The sequence below is a fragment of the Clytia hemisphaerica genome, unplaced genomic scaffold, assembly GCF_902728285.1.
Source record: "Clytia hemisphaerica strain Z4C2 unplaced genomic scaffold, Clytia hemisphaerica genome assembly, whole genome shotgun sequence".
Lineage (NCBI taxonomy): Eukaryota > Metazoa > Cnidaria > Hydrozoa > Leptothecata > Clytiidae > Clytia > Clytia hemisphaerica.
The window spans coordinates 166,010-186,089 of record NW_027103281.1 but is presented as its reverse complement, the minus strand read 5'-3'; the positions used below and the strand labels follow the sequence as shown (position 1 = coordinate 186,089).

At 34.9% G+C, this 20,080-nt stretch overlaps 2 protein-coding genes and 1 long non-coding RNA gene across 3 annotated transcripts in view; 1 reads left to right on the top strand and 2 right to left on the bottom strand.

The window, feature by feature from the left end:
• Window positions 1–4,919: 4,919 nt before the first annotated feature.
• On the bottom strand, window positions 4,920–5,838 carry LOC136802772 (uncharacterized). Its single transcript, XM_067059534.1, has 2 exons — window positions 5,749–5,838; window positions 4,920–5,604 (listed from the first exon to the last, which is right to left on the bottom strand). The coding sequence occupies exons 1-2, from the start codon at window positions 5,780–5,782 to the stop codon at window positions 5,117–5,119; spliced, it is 522 nt and encodes a 173-aa protein (XP_066915635.1). The 5' UTR covers window positions 5,783–5,838; the 3' UTR covers window positions 4,920–5,116.
• A 1,514-nt stretch (window positions 5,839–7,352) lies between these two features.
• LOC136802791 (uncharacterized) overlaps window positions 7,353–20,080 on the bottom strand; it is a 28,455-nt gene continuing 15,727 nt past the window's right edge. Inside the window, exons 3-5 of the long non-coding RNA XR_010846058.1 lie at window positions 7,801–7,890; window positions 7,564–7,624; window positions 7,353–7,385 (exon numbers count right to left, since the gene is read on the bottom strand). This is a non-coding gene — a long non-coding RNA (uncharacterized lncRNA). The remainder of the gene's footprint in view (window positions 7,386–7,563; window positions 7,625–7,800; window positions 7,891–20,080) is intronic.
• Window positions 17,340–18,339, top strand: LOC136802668 (uncharacterized). Its single transcript, XM_067059430.1, has 2 exons — window positions 17,340–17,416; window positions 17,655–18,339. Exons 1-2 carry the CDS (start codon window positions 17,383–17,385, stop codon window positions 18,140–18,142), a joined length of 522 nt encoding a protein of 173 aa, XP_066915531.1. The 5' UTR covers window positions 17,340–17,382; the 3' UTR covers window positions 18,143–18,339.

Genomic DNA, 20,080 nt, shown 5'->3' with positions numbered 1-20,080 from the left:
GTTAAGCTTTTTTTCTAAAATTTTCACAGCTTATTCCATACATGAATGGAATATTTTCAAAAGAGATTTGTTTCAAAAACTTGATTAAGACGTTGTTTTAAATCAAAATTGTCATTTTGAAAATTTCTAAATTTTCAGTTTGGACTTTGCAATATCGAAATCCTGAAATATTTCGTAAAAATCATAAATTTTACATCCATGGGTTCGTAAATTTAAGGGAAAAAAACACAATGTTCAAGGTTTTTCCCCCTATTACCACTGGCTTAATAATTTGATTTTAACTACACCTCCGTTTTGGGGGCCCAAACCTGCATTTTGACAACCAGGGGTATACTGTAAAAAATTTATCAAATAAATTTATGCCCAAAACCCTCTAAATCATATTTCAAAACTATGGTCAAAATTTTGTATTCATATCTTAAAGATATCTCGAGAAATCGCTAAAATTTCAAACCTCCGTTTTGGGGGCCATTAGAAAAAAGCTACCTATCTTTAAGCGATTGAAAAATATTGTTGAAATTGAAAATTTTGAAAAAGAACTTCCAGGAAGTAAAGTAGAGATGTTAAAGGTTTTCATGCAGCAAAAATTTTTGTAAAATCTTTTTTCCTCTAGATTTGAGAGAAATTTCAAATTTGATCACCGTTTTGGGGGCCACATACTGTAAGGAATTCTATAACAGTTTAGCGACTGTGTGACACGGTATCGTCCTCGTCCTCTTTTCTGTCCTCTATTTTGGTATTTAAGAAAAACTATATGGTATTTCAGACCTATGGGCCAATGGGTTACACAGGGCTTTGGAAGAGGTTCTAGCCATTTTCCGCCATAATACAATAACATGGTTTTGAATAATGATTTTGAGATAAATTTCCCAAAAGACTGCTTTTTTATTAATAGAATTATAAACTTTCAAAGTCCGTTTTACTTTTGCTGAGGCTCAATCAGTAAGGGAAAGATTACTCAAAATTTCAGACAAGAATTCACTTAACTAAAGATTTGGAAATACTTTTGATATGATTTTTTGACCCGCTTAGTAATTCAATCATCTAATTCAAATTTCAAGTTCAAGGTGCAAAGCAAATTCTTTTTTGATTTATTTTCTTATTCAAATTGAAAGATTTTGCGTTTTTTTTTTTTGCTTTTGTATCAACCACTTTTATTGCAGCTTTAGTGAAATCTTTCAAAAACCAAATTTTTCTTTACGTGTTATAGGCGTAAAAACATGCGTTTGGAAAAGGTTAGAATTTGAATTGAATTTTCGGCATTTAATGAAATAAGCTTGAAAAACTCGCAAATGTGCTTGTCTTTCATTTCTTTTTACGGGTTCCAAAGCAAGCCGGATCAGCTATGAAAGTCCTGAACGGAACTTATGATGGAGCGGGGCTCCAAATCACGAAATCCACGTTTGAAGGGCTGATGCCTGGACATGTCGGTCATGGCTACTCAACCACATGGAATGGTTCGTCAATCTTACCGCTCCCCTTTACTGGTAGGAAAAAATTAGGTTAGCTTTTGTTTTCTTTAAGTTCTTCGTATGACAAATGACAAACCATAATGGTAGACGATGCTATCGTCCATTTGAGGTCAGTAAACGCGGGAAAGAGTTAGGGCGTCAGGGCGGTTTACGGGAAAAAGTGGCGGTAGAGTTTTGGAACACTCTAAACATCTCCGTCACTGCTTACTCACCACCCGAATTTATTACGCCTCTCCTAAACTATTCCCTTTTTTAGTGATTTTGTCTAGACGATAGGATCGTCTACCATAGGGGTAAAGATTAATCCTTCGAGCATCTTTCTTTTTTTATATACATCTTGCGGAGACCCCTTAAAATCTCAAGATTCACGAGTGCTATGTGATTCAAATTTCGGCCAGTGGTAGATATTGAGAATTGGTAACCCCTGAAAGATGGAAAAATTTCTCAGAAAAAATTCTTTTTTACACCTATGGAACTGAAAATAACGAGGTACCTGATAAAGCGTTGATATCAAGCACGTCACAATAATCCCCTGTGCACTGACTCTCTTCTTGTGCACTGACTCTCGTCTTGTGCACTGACTCTCGTCTTGTGCTCTGCAAATGAGAAGAAAAAGAACAATTGTAACAGTCTCAAAAGGTGTGCAAATTTTTTTAAATAAAGACGAGTTATTTGCAAGGTTTTGATAACAAAAGTTTCTTTTTCTTAGCATCTTTCAGAAATCCCTGGACCAAGCTATATCCGCTATCTTTGATAGGAGTTTTTTTGGAATTGGTACCCAAGAAGAAGCCATTGCAATGTTGAAAATTAACGTCTAACGGCGCTACATCAACAAAGATATTTGAGAAATAGTAAATCGATGCATTTACACCGCTATTGAGTAGTGCCGCCATTAGGGTACCACTTTTCAAAAAAACTTCGATGAAAGATTTTGCTTTGCCGGGAATGAGAGACTTGGTCCAGAGTATATAAAGGTCAGTGATTCAGACCCACCTATTCATGATATGCACCACACAATGTCTTCTGACATCACATCACTGATTGGTTGTAAGTGACGTAAAATCAGTCAATACGTCACTTTCAACCAATCAGCTGTTGGATCCGTGGAAAATATTGCAACGGTGAATTTGGCAATTTGATAGAAATTCAAAGTGCCTTTCAGTTCTTATTGGCAAGCTTGAGAACCTGAACTTCACAGCATTTTGAAGAGAAAAGTGAGAGAAAGAAATACTTACCTAATTGAAACTAATTTTCGCGGGAATTAATTTTAGCGTTTTTCGCGGTTTTTTGGCAAAAGTGCAAAAATTTGAATCCCCAAAATACAATTTTTTCCAATTTTGTCGAAAAAATTTGAAAAATCTCTAGGAAAATGAAAGAAATTTGTCTAAAAAAGGGCAAAACCGCGAAAGTTAAAACCCGCGAAATGCAAATTTTCCGATATTTTTTTCGACCGCGAATATTAATTCCCGCAAAAATTAATTCCAATAAGGTACTTTAAAGCTAGATGCATAGCAACAGACGGGTTATTAGTGATGCGATTTAACATGTTGGCATCACTTTCTCTGAACATAAATGATAGTGAAACAGATGTGATGGAAAATCCTAATTTGATAGTCTGTATAGTCCATACAATCTACTCTCCTTCATCTGGGTCTCTATATTTTCGTTATCCATCCAAATACCAAAACGATTTACGATTTTTCATTTAGGCTTGAAAAATTTTGTTCTAAAATTGGAGGAAAAAATCCCGAAAAATGCACCAAAGAGATCGATTTTATGCTTAAGTTCGGCTAAGAAAATGAGAAGTCAAGTGGTATCTTGATAACGAAAAAAGTTTTTGTTATTCAAATGATCGAATAAAAAACTTACTTCGCAAATAATGATGACGGGTTACTTTCACAATCCAAAGTATATCTGAAAGAATGAAAAGTAGTACAATTTAATTAAGGACCATAGTAGGGCAGATCAGCTGGTATGCAAACGTTCTTTCAACGTCCATGCTTAGATGTTGTAAACGTCGGATGGACGTTGTCAAACAAAGTAAATTCAAGACCTCTGGTGCTCCGTTGTTTATGTATTGTTTATGTATTGTTTATGTATGTGATTGTTTTAGCCAATCAGTGCGCTCAAAAGCTTATTTAATGTTCACTCTAAATCTGGATGAAAAAGATTAAAGCGGTATACTAACCTGGCATTTTTTCTTACGGAACCATGGCTGTGAATCATGAATACATGCCATGTGCAGAGTATCAGAATCTGCTCGGAGGTTTAGTGTTTAACGCAGAATAATAAACCAGGCATCAGCTTTAACATTTAACAATATACCCGGGATTAATACTTTCAAGGTGTACAACAGAACCCTCCAATAGCATACGTTTTTATCGATTTCAGATGCTTAAACCAAGAGTCGAATCTCTGATGTAGGATTTAAAGCCTAAATTGCACGGCATGTGTGGCTTTCATATAAACGATGGATTGGAAGTAACTTTACTGCCAAGATCCAAAAAAAATGCAAAACGCAAATACAAAGAAAGTCCGCTATCAGTAATGCGGCGGAAATTGTAAGGTGTAACTTTCGCTTACCAAGGAAAAGGGAAAAATCTATAGCTTACCACAAACGATTGGAAGGGTAGAGTTTTAACGCTAGACTTAGGACCTTAGGATCTGAGGATCCAAAAGTTCAAGAATGGTCCAATAGGGCTCAGAATATAGCCTGGAGGTCTATAAACCCCTCCCGAATTGAAATACTCGAATAATAATATCAATTAGCCCAAAAGTGACTTTCTCGCCCGAACTCCAAATTTCGCAAAACGAGAAAATAAGCTAAATTCTCAATAAATTTTGGCCATGATTGTAGCGTCGGTATGACGTCTAATAACGTAAACAAGCCTGTGAATACAAAATACGATCTCTCACTTACCAAACCCCTTTGTTGAACGCGGTCTTGTATTTGTACGGTACAATATGAAACACAGTTTTAAATTACGCTTTTTTAGCCAATCAGATTGCTCATATTTTTCATGTCGACGATACAATCGAGGGGTAAATCACTTGAAAAAAGGTGTACAATAATTTCTGACTATTTGAATTTTCATTTGACTTTTTGACATTTTTTTGACTTTTTTCAAACTTTCATTTTGACTTTTTTCGACAAAAACGCCCACCGCCTTCGGGCGCCCAACATATTCTGGGCAAATCTGTCCAAAAACGCCAACCGCCCATAAATTTTGCTCCACCCATCCGCCCATTCAAGAAACTTTTTGACTTTTTATTTGACTTTTTGACTTTTTATTTGAATTTTAGACTTTTTTTTTGACTTTTTGACTTTTTTTTGACTTTTTTGACTTTTTTTTTGACTTTCTTGTAGAGGTGTACGATAATTTTTCGAGTGATTTACCCCTCAGATACATTAACGCCAGATGAATCAGTCAAAAAAAAAAAAAGATATTTGATGTGAAACTGAATTTATTGTTTTAAGTTAAAGATAAGATTTATAAAAAATATTATTAATATGTACAATCATATCAAAAATATTACAAGCTAAGAAAGAATTTTAAGAGGTAGGTTGCAAAATTAGGCAAAAGAAAGAGAATGGGTGTTAAAATAGAAGATTTTCATTTTTAAATGGCGGAGGAGGAAATAATTTAGTGTTTTGGTGGGGATTCTGGTTCGGTCTTGTATTTTCCTTGGTACAAACAGGCGTTCCATTTCTCGTTGAATTGTAATCCTCTTGGGCAAGCGATACATCCGACAGTTTGTCCGTGGAAACAAGCGACGTATTGGTGGGGGTTGTGATCGTCTTCAATGTTTCCACTGAAGTGTGGTCCACGGGCTGGGCATTTGTCTGGGCATTCGAAGGTGGTTGCTGGTTCCCATGGTTGTGTGGTGACACATTCGTCTTTTCGGTTGTACAAACATTGGTTGCATGGTTCACTGAATTCCAAGGACAATGGCCAGCAGGCTTGACAGTAAGCTAATCCGTTGGAGCATTGGAGGAAGTAGTGTGGGTTGTATCGGCTGTAGTAGTAGTATTCGTAGTTTCCGTCAGCTCTTCCTTTGCAGAGGGAGTCTGGGCATGGGACAGCTGGTGGTGTGGTACCAGTTTGGGTTCCAACCTCAAGGGCGGCAGCAACTGAAGAAAATAATAGAAAAAGTTTAGCTTATTGGTAATTGAAAATAATTTAAACTAACAAAAGAAAAAGATAGACTTAAGAGGAATATTTCAGCAAATTCTGAGAGTTATGAAATTGTTGAGAAATCAGTGAAGATTACTTACCAGCCAAGAAAGCGGTGAGAATGATGATCTTCATGATGATTGATCCTGTGTTTCAATTCTTGATCCTGCAAGTTTGAATGATTTGTTTCCACAAAAATTCCACCTTTTATACCATATGCCAAACCCATTGCCAAGCGTATCGAACAAAGGAACAAAAAAAACTTTCTTATACAACGAATAATTAGATGAAATTGATCATTTCCAAAAACATTACCGAATCTGTTTTAATTAACCTATGTATTTTTCTCCTTCTACTTTCAATAGGACTGTGTTCAGTATCCGTTGCAATTTGTGGATGACAAATTAAATGACAATTCAGTTATAAGCACAATTAAATCCGAAAATGTATTATAGCTTTTTTCATGTGCTCTTACATTTATAGTCAAAACTTTCTCCAAGCCATTTTCTTGTGACTTAGATATTTCCTATCTTACCTGTTAAGAAGATGAGCTTTAAAAAGGTAAAATTTAATTTTCCAAGGTTTTTTCATTTTTATACCCGATAATATGGGTTTTTTCTTTGCTTTTTTCAATAAGGGTAAAATTTTAGCGTACATTTATCTAAACATATCCCTGGTTCATTGACTTTAATAGAGATGACATATGGAATTCTGGTAAATTTTGATGGAGTTTAAAATCTTGTATCTTTTAATAGGGTAGGATTTTAACATCAATTGTTTACAGCTCAGAAAATACCTAATTTCAAGAATTTCAATCATCGCAAAAGTGTCGTAAAAATTCAAAGTTTTTCAAAATTTTATCGAAAATCCCTTCAAAAAATTAAGTTTTTCGGACCTAGAGATTACGCAGTTAAAATTTAAGGTCATAAAACCTATACTTTTTAGGTACCCATACTAGTAGGTATAAAGAAAAATAATTTTCTTTGTCATGGTTAGACCCCAAAGAAATCGTAAGACCCTCAAAGTTCTATTTTAAAAAGCTCATTTATGGTAATGGCCAATAAAATCTGAAAATCGACTTTCTCAATTCATGGTCATATTGCGTACCAAAATGTCACAAATTTGATGGAGATTTAGAAAAACATTAGTACCATACGTCAAAAATGAAGTGAATAAAAGTTTCGACCCTTCAAAGCCATTTTCTGACAAAAAAACAGGTGTAATTGCATTATGGGCTTGAAATCCTGAAAAATACAAATATTGTTCTGGGAATGGATTTCTAGCTAGTATTTGATCAATTGAATCACGGTTCAGCAACTGAATTGCATTTTCACAGTTTCAGTTTGTTCTGAGTAAGGGGTCAATGCTTGTAGGTTTTAAGGTGTATTTTGATTTTAACTTACATTTTTGAAAATATTTAGGTACCAATGATCTAATTGTAGCATTAGTAACTTTGCAGTGAATCACCGATCAAAATTTGAAACCAAAAGAACTACTTTGTAAAAAGTTATTCGTAAAAAACTATTTTGTAGGTTTTAAAGGATAAAAAGCTAACAGGGCATTTTTTCATTTCCTCGTGAAAAACTGAAAATTGGTTACTACAAAACATTACTGATAGGGAGAAAACCATAGACAGCGTACTTCCAACGCAAAAAAATTCAACCTCGAATTCCACTTAAATTTTGAGATAGAGGTTACCTTTATTTCTTGTAGGTTTTAAGGGGTATCCACTGGTATGCTTAAAAATGAAACATATACTGATAAATAGATCATATATTTCCCGCTCTTCTTCATCAAGATAACAGGATAAGAAGACATGTTGTATAACATCCTTGGTAACAAGTAGATTTTGTTCTCACAATGAATTCGGATGAAACTTATTAATTATCATAATTGCTAATTATGATTTTCGATACCTCATTTATACAGCCCAATTAACTGGTCAGGTTGATGGCTGTTTGCTTGTTTGTTTGTTTGCTAAGAAGGAAATAAACAAACTCGAACCCAGTCCCTTAGTTCGCTTATTATGATTCTGATATAGCGCGCATTAGTAAGATAAAAAAGTGGTGCATATAGCTCTGGGTACGGCGTCGTGAAATATAAAACGAGTTTACAAGACGAAACGAAAACGTTATCATGTAAAAAGAACGTACCTTTTAAAACAAGTGCAAAAACAATTCATGCTGATCCGACTTCGAAATAAATTACCAAATAGCTCAACCATTCCAATACTTGATAGTGGTCTATAATGAAATGAAACAGATTCAGAATGATATAACTATTAAAGAAAGTCTAAAAATATGAATACGTTTACCAAAAGCCTCTTTTAGACAAATTCGAAAACTATCTATAATGATTCCCCAGTCATCATCGACTGACGTCCATAAGCCTAGCCATATTTGCCAAAGATGGGAGTAACCATCAAGTGCCAAAAATTACAGAGAAATAATACGTCCGGAATTTGTCAAATTACGGGAGCTCCATCAACAGGGATTGTTCGTGTTTTTTTTTTGAGACCCTTTAGGTAGGAGAAAAAATTGGCTGACGTTTTGCTGCAAAAAGCTGACGAGGGGAATTTTTTGTTTGATTTTGCGTGCTGCTTTATTGAGCAATCAACCTCGCTAAAAGGGCCATTAATGTCAGTTATTTTGGATCTTGCAGATGAGAAAAAAAATCAAAATTTATGACCACTATTTTTGGAAAGAGTGAACTACCATGTTTATGGTTAACACTTTTCTAAAGTCATAATCAAAAGAATTCTATATGGTAGTAAATCATTTTAAAGTACATCTAAGTACGACAACTTAATAATTAAAGCATTCTTTCGTCTATTTTTACAGAGTTCAATTATACTCTTTCGAAATGACTTCTAATCTCCGAGGAGAGTGCCACCTCCCAACGCATCATTCATTTATCAATACTGCTTGACAATGATCTAACGGCTTATAGTAATTAACGGAATAAAATTTCATAAATTAATATAAGCCAGATATGATATACATTTGGTTTTTGGGAAGAATCTGGGGACTTTCGTGTTCTTTTCATTGCTTTGTCATGTATGTCTTACTATCAATGTAAAAACTTTCGTTAAACAGGATTTTCTTTATTTTTGTAAAAGCGAAATTCAATTTCATGAAATTTTCTCCCTTTTTAAGAAAAAAAGAAGAGATACACATAAAGGTTTACAATCCTGTATCAAACTTTGAAATTTCTTGACTGCAAAGTGACAACACTGGTTAGCTGGTTATGTAAACATTCAAACAAAGAAAAATAATACCTAGGAAAAGCTTTTTGACAAAATTATAAAACTTTCTGACAGAATATTAAATTTTTTCAGTCAACTTTAAAACACTCCTGTTTCAAAGGCCTGCTGGGACCTCTACCCCACTGAAAAATTTGGTCCCCAGTGGAAAAAATACCCTACGTTTTCAGTCCCACTGGAAAATTACTTTGATTTTATCCCCATTTACATTCAAAAAGAAAAGATTGCACTACAAAACCATCCCAACTGGATTTTGAACCTGAGAATAGATATTTTTATCCCAAATTGGGACTTCGATAGAAATCTTCATTCCTATTGTGGAAAAAGATTCCGCCCAGGGGCTGCGAGGTAGGGGTACTTAAAGGCAGTTTCTTAATCTAATTTGTTGCTAAATTTCTAGCTTCCCCTTTTGCACCAATTTTAACTTGACTGAAAATAAAGCTTAGTCAGTATAGAAACCAATCACTAAAAGGGCACTTTAGTCACTTTTCTCCGACCGACAAATATCTAATGTCAGTTTTCCCCCAAAATATTCATAAAGAGAATTATTTTTCCATGCCAAGTAAAGATCTAAAAAAATAAATCAAGATAACTTTTTTACTGGGTATTAAAACATGGAAAAAGATTTGGTCTAAAAGAATTTAGTTTCGTTACTTTCCCAAAATTCTAAAACCTTCCAATGAAAGGTGGGAACACTCTAAAAAAGCGTGTTCGTTTCCGCTACAATTACATAGTTTTAACTATACTTGATCATTAGTGCGCTAATTTTCAGGTATTTAACTAACCCGTTAACTTTAACCGCAAAATTAAGTTAATGTGAGGTTCTGCAGGAAATAGTCTTGGAGTTTTAAGAATGATTATTTCAATTAAAATCAGTTTATTAACCTATTAAGACTATTTTCAAGCTGCAAAACAGTCCATCCAAATTAAATTCAGATTTTAAATCGATAAGAATAATTTTTAAAGCTATTTCGAAGGAATCAGAAGAAGAAAATCTATTTTGGATGTAATAAATCAAGCAGTGTTGGTGTCGGGCTCAATTTTCCTAGGCCTTAGCAAAAACTCTTTAAATACTTCAGGTTTGGTTGCGTCGCATAAAAGATGTCCACGGGTCCAAAGGGTTTACCCCCTACTATTTCTGATGATTTTGGATCGCGCTTAGTCCAGTAAATTAGACTAGAAGGTATCAATCTTGGATTTTTTCACAATCGTTTTAAAAAATCATATAAAAACAATTTATCCTAAAATCCCATCAAAACATTTAACCAAAAAATACCTCCCAAATGAAAAAAATGGTAAATTTTATTGATCTCGGCGATTTTCTGTTTGTTTTTCTCCAAAAAGGGACTGGATCTAGTGGTATGGATTTGCTACTAGCTCAAGCATGATCAAAAAAATGGAGTCTGCTAAGGAAATACTTTATCATTAGTGCACTAATTTTCAGGTATTTAACTAACCCGTTAACATTAGCCGCAAAATTAAGTTAATGTGAGATTCTGCAGGAAATAGTCTTGGAGTTTTAAGAATGATTATTTCAATTAAAATCAGTTTATTAACCCTGTATGCAGATTTTTCTTAAACTGTAAAACAGTCCAAATTAAATTCAGATTTTAAATCGATAAGAATATCTTTTTTAAAGCTTTTTAGAAGGAATCAGAAGAAGAAAATCTATTTTGGATGTTAATAAATCAAACATTATTGGTGCCGGGCTCAATTATTTAGATTGAATTTAAATTACATATGGAATGTTCCGCGAAATGTTCAATCACTGTAGCACTGGGTGCCTAAATAGCAACCAGTAAATTATCAATGCGGTTCTTACTTTTTGGCATTTTGAGCCTCAAACGGTTCTTAACTTGTTCTTTGTCTTATTTATAGGGCTACTTTAGGTATCTAACTAAATTTGATGACACTGAACCTGCTTGCTATTTTGCCATTCCAGGCTCAGCATTGTTCTTAAATTTTTCTTAATTTTTTGGCATTTTCGAGCGAGTACATATTACTTGAAAAAGACACGTAAGAGGTAGAAATATGCGTTATAAAAATGTGTTATGTTTTATATATTACTTGTATATAGTAAGTATTATAAAAAATCTTAAAAAATAATCTATTTGTACATAGTTTGTAGAAGGGGGATGGGTTATATACACGTTTTTTATTTTATAAGGAACCTTAACTTTGCTCTGAGCCTGGAGTTCCTTATTTTTACAGAGAATTTCAGTCTGAAAGTTCCTTATCGAGTTCCTTACTACATAGGAAATTTTGAACTTTTTGCCCCTTGAAAGATCAAAATTTGGTCAAATTAGTCCCAATAAGGTGGGATGAGCTGGAGTTTTTACAAGATACTTCACTAATTGGTCATTTAAAGTGATAGAGATGACGCGTTCTTTAGTAAAAGTAATAAGATTCTTTTATCTCTAGAGCAAATAGAATATCTACGCAATTGGGGGACATCGACATTACCGTGGTGCGGATACGCGGACGATCTCATCCTTTTTCTCATCAGTCAACTAGATTTGCAAAGCTCTATCAACTTTCTAGATCAAACGTTTACTCCATTTGGACTATCAATAAACGCTTTGAAAACCGAATCTATGATACTTAACTGTACCGAACAGGATTACCCAAAATCCATCATCAAATTGAGGAACATTGATATAAAAAACGTCAAAACGTTCAAATATCTCGGAGCTTTCATTCACTTTGAGGAACCGAATACCGGTGACATCGAGATTAATTACCGTATTCAACAGGCGACTAACAAATTCGCAAAATGACCAACCTCTTCAAATTTCACTGTCCATTTGAAAACTCGTATCATCTTCTTAAATAGTTATGTACGTAGTCGCTAACTACTCATGCCAAAATTGGAATTTATATTCAAGCCAACTTGAGCGACTAAACGTCACATATCGTCGATTCCTACGTCGAAAATTAGAGGTGGTTTTCGTTCGTAAATGAGTCTAACAACGATTTCCGTTATAGTAACCAACAAAAGACCCATGAAATATGTGGTACTCAGATTGTCCAATTTCATTGGAAAACAGCAGCTGGAATATGCTAAACATGTTATTCGTATGACCCACGAGCGTTCCATTAAACTGTTGATGTTCAACGATGATAAGTATACGAAACGTGGAAGACCATTTAAAACTCTGCTAGATCAAGTAACTGATCAAAACTCCCTTACAACAGATGGTTCTCTGCACAGTGCTATGTTGAGAAAATGATTTTCTAATATATTTCTTCTAGTTGTTCTTGCTGATATGATGATCGGTGGAAAGTATCTTGCAATCCAGATCAACTGATCTGGATTTCTCGATGCTTCCCACCCCTATAGTACTAGTCATAGTATTTTGGTAAAATTTATATATATATAGTGAAGATATGTAATATCTGTCATTTTAGAAAAAGAAAAGTATTGATATATAAATAACTCAAACTGATAAAAACGAAAAAAGTTAAGAATATTTTTGTTATTGTGTGTTTACGATTTTTTTTGGGTATTTTTTATTTTTTATCATTCCGAACAGAGGGTAATTTACAAAAAGTTAAAGGAATTTAAATAGTGGTATGTGAAAGAAAAACCTAATCCAAATGAAGATAGAAGAAAAGTAATAGTGAGAAACAATGAATTGCAAAAAACTTTTTTGATAAACACACTTCCGTAGTTATCAAAATACATACAAAATGGGGACAAATACAAAAGCAAAAACATAAATAAATAAAAAAAAAAAAAAAAAAAGATACATAAACAAAACAAAACCCGAAGTCCCAGACTTGTGACTGGCATAGTGACTTTCCACGTGTTTAAGGGGGCCACATCAGTCGCTTCGGAAAACATAGTAGAAAAGGAACTGACCAGCAGCTTCCAAATAAATAATAACAACAACCAGACACTACAACAAACACAATCTTACATAAAAATAGGAAAAATCACACAAAAACTGAAAAGAATAGAATCGTAAGTTGGCCGAGAACCCGTTCGGCGTGCCGCGACGGGAGAAACTGCACAGGGCAAGAAAAGTAGGAAAGGATACCTCCGATACTAATGCTAATTCTTTAGACAGAAGAAAAAAAAAAAAAAAAAAAAAACAACCAAACAAAAAACACACATACAATACACAAGAAACAATTCACAATTTGAAAATATAAAAATTCTTCGACGGTTTTCCCATACTTCATAAAACAGTCAGGAAACCTGGAAAAACATTTGACAACTTGCTTCTTCAAGAAGCGTTTGAAGCACCCTGGTTTCGCATTCGAATGAAAAGCTCAGTGACTCTAGGAGTCAGATCTTCAAACATGATGTGCTAGTGCTACCGTAAAATTCTGAAAGACGGATCCATAAAAAAATGCCGATGGGATGTCTGTCGGCATGTGGCATCCTTACAATGAAGAAGGGAAAGGCATCTCTCTTATCAAAAAGTTTATATCTAAAAATATTGTTCAACGGTGATACTTAATCTAAAAAGGGGGGGTTTCACTTTTACGGTTAGGTATGGGCCTTTTACCCCGGTAATCGGTTACGAGAAAAAACGAGGGATTAGGTATTTCATTTTCTCCGGTATCGGTAACTTGCCTGTTTTTTTTCGGTATTTCGATTTTTATCAAAAAACCGGTATTTCGGTATAAAATATTTACCTTTTCGTTTCTTCATGAGTTCCTGCAGAAAATTTCCAAAAAGATGTCTCTTCCGCTATTTAACAGTAAAATTTTGCTCGCTTCGCTCGCACAATCTATGATGTCCTTGAGTTATTGTCAGGTTGAGGTTATTCAAATAGCCCACTTACGATAACTAAACATTTTGGATTTTTCTGCGGGCGCTTTTTTTCATGATGAATTTTTTTAATAATAATTTTTTAACTTTTGTGATCCCATACTGCATCCAGTAGTTCTAAAAGCTCTTGTGCAGCATCGAACGATTAAAAAATAATTCACATCATGATGCACATGATGCGTTTTCAGGCAATCTAGGATTCTAAATTTAAATTTTTCTTGGGCGAAACTCTTGGAACGCCGCACCGGGGTACGGCCGGTACGTCGCTCGCCGTACATATTTGCCAACAAATGGTCAGTTTAAATAAAATCAAAAATTGTATGACTAAACAAGGCATACTTGGCTACAATCCGTGCCATAAATATATTTGCACTTTTGGCTAATTACCATTTTCGAAAATTGAAGTTCGAGCGAGAATGTCAATTTTAGGCCCTCAACTTGATTTCATCGATTATTTCGATCTGGGAGGATTATTGGTTTCTAGGCTTATTTCAACCCCCTACTGGACCTTTTTGAATTTTGGATCCTCAGATCTAAGTCCTAAGTTTAAGTTAGCGTTAAAACTCAGAGTTAAAACTCTACCCTTCGAACCTATTTAGAGCACCTTACCATCGATTGGGTTTCAAACCCCCGGTGGCATTTCCCTTTTGTGCCAAGTATTTTGTCCTTGATTGTAACAATAGCGTATTAAGGCCGTTTTTCAATAACAAAGGAGAGCGAACATCTCGAAAAATTTTCGCGCTCGCTTCGCTCGCGTTCTTCTTTATATTTTTTCTTTCCTCCGATAGGGGGGGGGTTTTTAAACTTTAGAATTCGCGTCCTCTATTGCACCACAGCACACCTCTATGACGCCTGGTTGACGTCTCTGCTTCTCAGACCATGATGACCCAAACCTCGATTTGGAATTCCTCTCCATATAAAAGACATCTTAGGTCTGCGAAGAAGAAATTATTGGGGGAACGGCTTATTTTGCATTTGCCTCTAAATTTTAAATTCTTTCTTGGGCGAAACTCTTGGACGCGCACCGGTACGGCAGGTACGTCGCTCGCCGTACCATATTTTGCCACAAATGGTCAGTGTTAAATAAAATAAAAATTGTATGACTAAACAAGCATACTGGCTACAATCCGTCCATAATATATTTGCACTTTTGGCTAATTTACATTTTCGAAAATTGAAGTTCGAGCGAGAAGTCATTTTAGGCCTCAACTTGATTTCATCGATATTTCGATCTGGGAGGGATTTATTGGTTTCTAGGCATATTTCAAGCCCGACTGGACCATTTTTGAACTTTTGATCCTCAATCCTAAGTCCTAAGTCTTAAGTCTAGCGTAAACTCAGAGTTAAAACGCTACCCGTCGAACCTACTTTAGAGCACTTACAAAATCGATTGTGGTTCAACACCCGGTGAATTTCCCTTTTGTGCCAAGTATTTTGTCTTGATTGTAACAATAGCGTATTAAGGCCGTTTTTCAATAACAAAGGAGAGCGAAAATTCTCGAAAAAATTTTCGCGCTCGCTTCGCTCGCGTTCTTTATATTTTTTCTTTCCTCCGATGGGGGGGGGGTTAAACTTTAGAATTCGCGTCCTTAGTTGCACCACAGCACCACCTCTATGAGCCTGTGTTGAAGTCTATGGCTTCTCAGACCATGATGACCCAAACTCGATTTGGAATTAACTCTCAATAAAAGACATCTTAGGGTCTGCGAAGAAGAAATATTGGGGGAAAAGGCTTATTTTTGCATTTGCTCCCGTAACAGCAAGTAACTTGGCGGGCAGACCTAAAATATTGCTTTATGAAAGCTCAATAGCTGAAAGAGGCCTTAAAAAGTGGACGATATCGAGAATAAGGTCACAAAACTAGCAAAAAACTTTATTGACGAAAATGTTTGTTATAAGAATGGGACAAGGCTGGAGTTTTTACAAGCTCTCGTTGATTTGTTGGTCGTTAACCTGTAATAAAACAATTTGTTACTTTTTCTAAAGAACGCGTCATCTCTATTACTTCAAATAACCAATTAGTGAAGTCGCTTGTAAAAAACTCCAGCCCACCCATAAGATAGGTATCAATCTGTTTAAAAGAGCATAAAAAGGTTAAATTTAGCCAATAAGGTCACAATCGCTAACCAAAGATGTAAAAGCAAAAATGGTTTTTTTCGCCGTGAATACGTGAATTGGCAAAAAATTTGTGCGTGAATACCTGAATGGGGTTTGACTGGGGGGCCTCATAAGTACAAACTTGTTTGTACAATTTTCTCATTTGTTACTACACAATAGATTTGATAACTGAAAATTCATTATTTTCGAGAAAAAAAACATAAATATAATATCGGTATCGGTATTAGGCTTCCTTCACCGACGGTATTACGGTATTTGACCCAAAATCTTGTCGGTGTGACGGTATTTAAGACCCCTGAAAACCCCCCCCCCCTAAAAACGATGCATGGTTTCCATGGTGCTCAACTTTGAGATCTAGTTCTTTAGGGTAAATCTGTTTGTAGCAATTATGAAACTCATCTCTGTCATTTAAGGCACACAAATCATCAATAAATCTACCTACGAGTGGAAGTTATAGGCACTAGGCGAACTAGCAGAAATGAGACCTTTGACATACTCAGATTCAAAATGGTACAAAAACAAATTTGCCCAAAAAGGATATATATATATTACATCTTAACGACCAACCAAATCAAATAAAAGCTTGTAAAAACTCCAGCTTGTCCCAATAAGGTACATTATTTTCAAATCCACTTATTCTCAGCCTGAGCAGTTCCTTAACAATTCCTTATTTTTTGGACCATTTTCAGCCTCGAGTTCCTTATAAACGTGTTCCTTATAAAAAAAACGTGTATTGGGGAGGGGTGAAATAAACATGGGGTTCGTACTCCTCTGCTAACTGTGATGTAATCACGAACCGAAAGTCGAAAATCGAACAGTTGACAATTCACACTTGAAAGTTTAGAGGAAAATCTGAGTAAAATTTAAAAAAAAGTGAAGAAATCAATTTTTCCACCAGTGCTGATAAAATACCATCAAAAATGAGAATAGAAAAAATCTCTAGTTTTCCATGGATGAGGATCTTCATTCCTAAGATCATGTTCAAATGCAGATGAATTCATTCTAAGTGATGAAATACAATAATAAGAGCACGAAGCTTCAACGGCTAAAATATCAAAAAGGCTTAAAGGCTTTGCGCCAAAGACAAAGATTTAAACATCAAATGTCTTAGATAAATACTTTAACAGTGGTGAAGATAAGAACTTTTAGGCTTAAAATTCAAAAAGTTAAGAGAAAATCCGAAGGCTTCAAAAATGTCAATGCTCTTATAAAGAAACGTGTACGTATCATAGGGAAATGATATTTTCCTTTGACCGGACGGACATATAGGTCTACGTTCATTCATTCATTTTTGATAAAGAAAAGGGCAAACGCGTCAAACTGAAAATATGGCAATGGAAATACATAGGAAATCAGATCTAAAAGACACTCATTGGAAGTAATTAGTTGTTACCCGAATTAATGAATACAAAATAACCACATGTCAAAAACATATACTGGTTACATAAGACCCGGTCATAAAAATTATCTGCAATAATCGTTCAATGTTCGAATTAGCTATAAAAGGTGGAAGTTTTGTGGTAACAAATCATTCAAACTTGCAGGATCAAGAATTGAAACACAGGATCAATCATCATGAAGATCATCATTTTCACCGCTTTCTTGGCTGGTAAGTAATCTTCACTGATTTCTCAACAATTTCATAACTCACATAATTTCTTAAAATAGCTGAATCGTTTTTTATCTTCACCGATTTTGCAGCATCTACTTTTAAATATCTTTCTCTTCTAAATGTCCTAAAGATTCTTCAAATAATAGAAGACATCTACTTTTTTAGGCATCAATACAATGTCCTCTCAATCATATGTCAATTGTAGATTATTTAAAATTCTTTCTTTATATTTTAGTTGCCGCCGCCCTTGAGGTTGGAACCCAAACTGGTACCACACCACCAGCTGTCCCATGCCCAGACTCTCTCTGCAAAGGAAGAGCTGACGGAAACTACGAATACTACTACTACAGCCGATACAACCCACACTACTTCCTCCAATGCTCGAACGGATTAGCTTACTGTCAAGCCTGCTGGCCATTGTCTTTGGAATTCAGCGAACCATGCAACCAATGTTTGTACAGCCGAAAAGACGAATGTGTTACCACACAACCATGGGAACCAGCAACCACCTTCGAATGCCCAGACAAATGCCCAGCCCGTGGACCACACTTCAGCGGAAACATTGAAGACGATCACAACCCCCACCAATACGTCGCTTGCTTCCACGGACAAACTGTCGGATGTATCGCTTGCCCAAAAGGATTACAATTCAACGAGAAATGGAACGCCTGTTTGTACCAAGGAAAATACAAGACCGAACCAGAATCCCCACCAAAACACTAAGTTATCAACTCGCTGACATCTTACTAAACTTTTGATTGAAGAACACTTCCAGCACATGATCAAATTAAATCATGTCGTAAAAGCGAAAAACACTTTTTTAACTTGTAATTATTATCTAATTACATTTTTATTTATTGTTATTAATTAATTTTAAAACAATTTTTTGGCATGCAATAAAATCTGCTGCACCAATAAAATCCGTTGTCTCATATCATTTTGTCGTAAATAATCACTCTACTAGTTCAAAAGTTCAAAAGTTCAAAAGTTCAAGCCCGAAAGGCTAGAGTAGAATCTCTAATCTTTCCCAGGCAAGAAAAAGAGAAGCCACTAATTTCCCACCCAGAACGCGCCTAGAACGCGCCGCAATCATGACGACAGATTGTATCTAGCGGTTCTTTTGTTTTTGAAAATTATTGGAAACTAGCGATAGATTTTACTTTGAATCTGACATTTGTGTAAAGACTTCTGAAAATAAATGACTGGAAAATGACTGAAAATGAGTGAGCCTCAGCCAAACAGGTGGTGGGTCACCATACAGCTCTGAAAAGTTTATTATTGAACGACCCGAGGAATGACCCTTCTTAAAAAATGGTCTAATTACTATTAGATATTTTCTCAAAAGAGTTGAAGAGGAAAATTCATTTAACCTGCAATCTCATACAAAAAAAGGCCTCAAGACTTTGCGAAACTTCATTTCCTTTAATATTGGGAGTGGATTCAGATTCTGGACTTGTCATCCATTATCTCTAAATCCAATAAAAACAATATTGCTGCCTGAAAATGGGTTTTCAGAGATTTTTTCATGGATTTTCGACGATTCCTTTTGTCCATGACTGTATTGAACTTAAAAATCATCCCTAAACAACAAAAAGGAGCCTATTTCATGGTCAACTAGTTTTAAGTTTTTGAAAATTCCAGACATACTTTATATTATTCACATCACTGATCACAACTTCTTTGGCTTGTTGCAAATAAATCAAACAGTGAAGAAGCCTTTTTTTTAATGCCTGAATAAACAATTTTTTAACACCACACTAGAAATTATGACGGAATGGAAATTCAGAATCACTTTGACGGTATTTCAGGATGGTTCAACCTTTAAGTGGTGTAGTGAATTTGTCAAAAAACCGCGAAAATTTCTTCCCATTGGACAGCGTTACTCGTTTCAAAATAATTCGGCACACCTATTTTTTTTTTTGAATTTTAAACTTATATACATCGTTAGAGGAACAAGGCTCAAATATTTTTAAAAACTTAATGTTTTGCTCTAATTTCTAATTTATGTAATTTACAAAGAAAATCTTAATATTTTTTATGTTTATTTTTCTCCTTCATTTGTCAATCTTTAATCTTTTAGACATCAGTGACACGGTCGGATCCCCGATGAAAGTTTTGGAAAGCGTCTTTTCGTAAGTGTTGAATAAGAAATAGTTATCGGACAGTAGCCAGTACAATATGAGAAATATTTTACGATTTCCGAGATTTTTCCGTACAATATTTACAATATACGGAAAAAACCCGGAACGAGTGAAATATTTTCATATTGTACAAGCAAAAGTCTGATAACTGGTTTATCGGTTACCCACAAAATGCACTTTTTGTGTTGGAAAAAAGCGCAGGGGCACTTTTGTAGCAAAGTGACGTTAGATTACTGCTACCGCTACAATGCAACAACATCTTTTCGTCAATTTATATTTTTACATGTAAAATACAAGATATATTGTACTCTTTTTAACCAATCAGATTGCTGATATTTTTTGGGTCGCCGATAAGAATAAGAATTGACACGAATGGTCTACATTTTTGATCAATCAAGATCACGAAGCGCAAATAATATCTATTGCTTGTTAACTATCAGCAAACAGCTTCATGTAAGGAGGAGTCCCGAAAAAAAAGTATCAAGTTTGAACATGCCATTGAGTAGAAAATTTTGTGTGT